The sequence below is a fragment of the Etheostoma spectabile genome, unplaced genomic scaffold (assembly GCF_008692095.1).
Source record: "Etheostoma spectabile isolate EspeVRDwgs_2016 unplaced genomic scaffold, UIUC_Espe_1.0 scaffold502, whole genome shotgun sequence".
Classification (NCBI taxonomy): domain Eukaryota; kingdom Metazoa; phylum Chordata; class Actinopteri; order Perciformes; family Percidae; genus Etheostoma; species Etheostoma spectabile.
The window spans coordinates 147,078-149,755 of record NW_022605621.1 but is presented as its reverse complement, the minus strand read 5'-3'; the positions used below and the strand labels follow the sequence as shown (position 1 = coordinate 149,755).

The 2,678-nt window shown below is 36.1% G+C and overlaps 2 protein-coding genes across 3 annotated transcripts in view; one reads left to right on the top strand and one right to left on the bottom strand.

Annotated features, from left to right (window-relative positions):
* fbxo7 (F-box protein 7) overlaps nucleotides 1-1,597 on the bottom strand; it is a 14,959-nt gene extending 13,362 nt beyond the window's left edge. For both annotated transcript variants that reach the window (XM_032511879.1, XM_032511880.1), the window contains exon 1: nucleotides 1,462-1,597. The gene's annotated coding sequence lies outside the window, so the exon portion shown is untranslated. The remainder of the gene's footprint in view (nucleotides 1-1,461) is intronic.
* A 688-nt stretch (nucleotides 1,598-2,285) lies between these two features.
* The window catches only part of rtcb (RNA 2',3'-cyclic phosphate and 5'-OH ligase), a gene marked incomplete in the record, with an annotated part of 55,901 nt that continues 55,508 nt past the window's right edge, over nucleotides 2,286-2,678 (top strand). The window contains 1 exon segment of the mRNA XM_032511878.1: nucleotides 2,286-2,499. Within this exon segment, the coding sequence (XP_032367769.1) occupies nucleotides 2,329-2,499 (171 nt within the window).

The following is a 2,678-nucleotide window of genomic DNA, read 5'->3' as shown; positions in this document are numbered from 1 at the left end:
TCTGGTAGGACCAGGCTAGTGGACCAGAGTCTGGTAGGACCAGGCTAGTGGACCAGAGAGTCTTTGAGTTAACTGTTTATTTCTAAAATTGCATGGAAAGTGAATGGAGTTTGGTGTAAAGATGATTATTTCTACAACAAAACATCTTGTAAAATGTGTTTTTAATCAACTACTGTTCTTACTACGGGGTTTGTCCACATACTTTTGGCCACGTAGCTTTCCTTTATCTCTTTCTTACAAATTGAATCCCGTTTTTTTAAAGCACAATAGCTCAAAATAAATCCCTAAAATTACGCAAAAAAAGTGAATGGAGTTTTGTGGGAAAGATCCTTATTTCTGAAACAAAAACATCTTTTAAAATGTTTTTTTTTGTTGTTCCCTTATAAGAATTACGCACATTTTTGAGTGTCCACATACTTTTAGAAATACAGCATGGTATAATTATACATGGTGTTATACGTGTATCTGTTTTTACAGAAATATTAATTTTGTGTTTTTAGCACAATAGCTCGAAACGACTTTTCCTAAAATTCGGCGAAAAGTGAATGGAGTTTGGTGGAAAGATTCCTATATCTGCAACAAAACAGTGTGTCCACAAATACTTTGGGACGTACATCATATTTGATGTTATTCCTTCATTTGTTTTTACAAACAAAAATAAAACCAGTTTGTGTTTTTAGCACGACAGCTCAAAACAGTTTTCCCTAAAAATCTGGCGAAAAGTTAAAGGAGTTTGGTGGAAAGATGCTTATTTATTGCAACCGCATATATTTAAAGATATGTGTATTTTATCTTGAATTACTCCTACTTGAATGAAAAGTAATCTGTTATATACAATGTAGAATTTTCTATTGTTAAGCTTGAAATTATCCTGATTATAGGGGCAAAACGAAAGCTACATGAGTCATTAATTTTCTATCTTTCTAGTACAAAACTCCGTCAGGAATCTCCATCTTTTAAATTTTGACGAGTCATTAACGTTGTTTTCGTTGAGTTGCGAGTACTTTAGCTTTTTGTTAGCCTGAAACCAGACTGTATTTAATAATTCGGCGACAAAATTAGACATAAATAACATTACATTTTCCATTAATTAACGTTAAGTAAGTTGAGAGTTTGGAAGAAAACATGACAACAACAAGACAAAACCGTCGACACATTATTATAACTATTATTATTTTGATGACATAATATATACCAAAGTAACTTAAACAACACAGAAACAGATTCAACAAATCTATCAAACGGCTGGGATCAAATCCGAGTTGTTATTTAAGAAGAAATGAAACGTTTCGTTTTCCTTTCTGGGCTGAACGTTAACTAACGTCTCCAGTTGCTGCGTAACAACAGTGACGCTCCGCTAGCTAGTTAGTTAACTAACTTAGTGCTAACCAGGTTAGCTAGTTGACTAGTTCAACGGCCGATGAGGTGATAACAGGAGTGAGAACAGAGAAACACACTTACATGACGGATTAGTTGTGTGAATCCAGGTCGTTTTATCACATTTCTCTGAGGAGTTGCGTCTGTTTACAGAGAAGTGGCGACGAGAGACAGCGGCGTCAAAACGGCACCGCTGCTGAGGCAACTTCCGGTTTCAAAATGAAGAATTTCAAAATAAAATCCAAGTCAGAGAGACAAAGTTACAGTTGGACAGACAGTTAAATAAACCGACAGTTAGACAGACAGTTAGATAGACATATATCTATCTATATCTATATCTATATCTATATATATATAGATATATATATAGATATAGATATAGACATAGACATAGATATATATGTGTATATGTAGAAGTATACATGTATATGTCCTTTTATTTTGAAGGCCCCTGGCCTAATGTCCGGCTCGGCTAACAACCACTTGACTACACGTGTTTGACTACAACTACGGCAAGCGAGCAGCTCACGGGTTCGCGAAACACTCTCCCCGCCGGTGTTCTCTCTTATCATTATTATTACTATCATTATTATTATTATTAATACTACTCCTACTACTACTACTATTACCAGCACTACTACTAACAATAATAATAACAATAATAACAATAATAATAATAATAATAATACAGGCTATGAATTGTAGCAAAAAATAAAGTCACTATTTACATTTTCATGCGTCACGCCCGTGGACTTTATCAGCGTTTCTTATTATTTTTTTATAAAATGAATATTGCAAACATTGCAAACACAACAATACACACTCTCGTAGATAATGTACATTCAATAAAATGCACACAAAGGAAAGAGACGTACGCAACGTTGAGGAAAACAAATCGTTCGCGTTTTTCCTGTCACAACGCGCGTGTGGGCTTCCGTAGCGCTCCGACTGATGACACTTGGTCGCTGGAGAAGTTGTAAAACGCAGCATTTAAACTCTTTTAAATTTAAATCTTCTCTGGTCAGAACAATGAGTCGGAGTTACAACGATGAGCTGCAGTACCTGGAGAAGATGGGCAAGAACTCGTGGAGGATTAAAAAAGGTTTTGTTCCCAACATGCAGGTGAGACCCGGGACACTGTTAGCCGTTAGCATGGCTAGCTAGCCGGTTAGCTCACAGCATTACAGGTAACTACACAGTCAGTTAGCATGTTGGCTAGTATACTATAACTAGCAGGTAACTGTACAGTCAGTTAGCATGTTGGCTAGCAGGCTATAACCAGCAGGTTAGCTCACAGCATT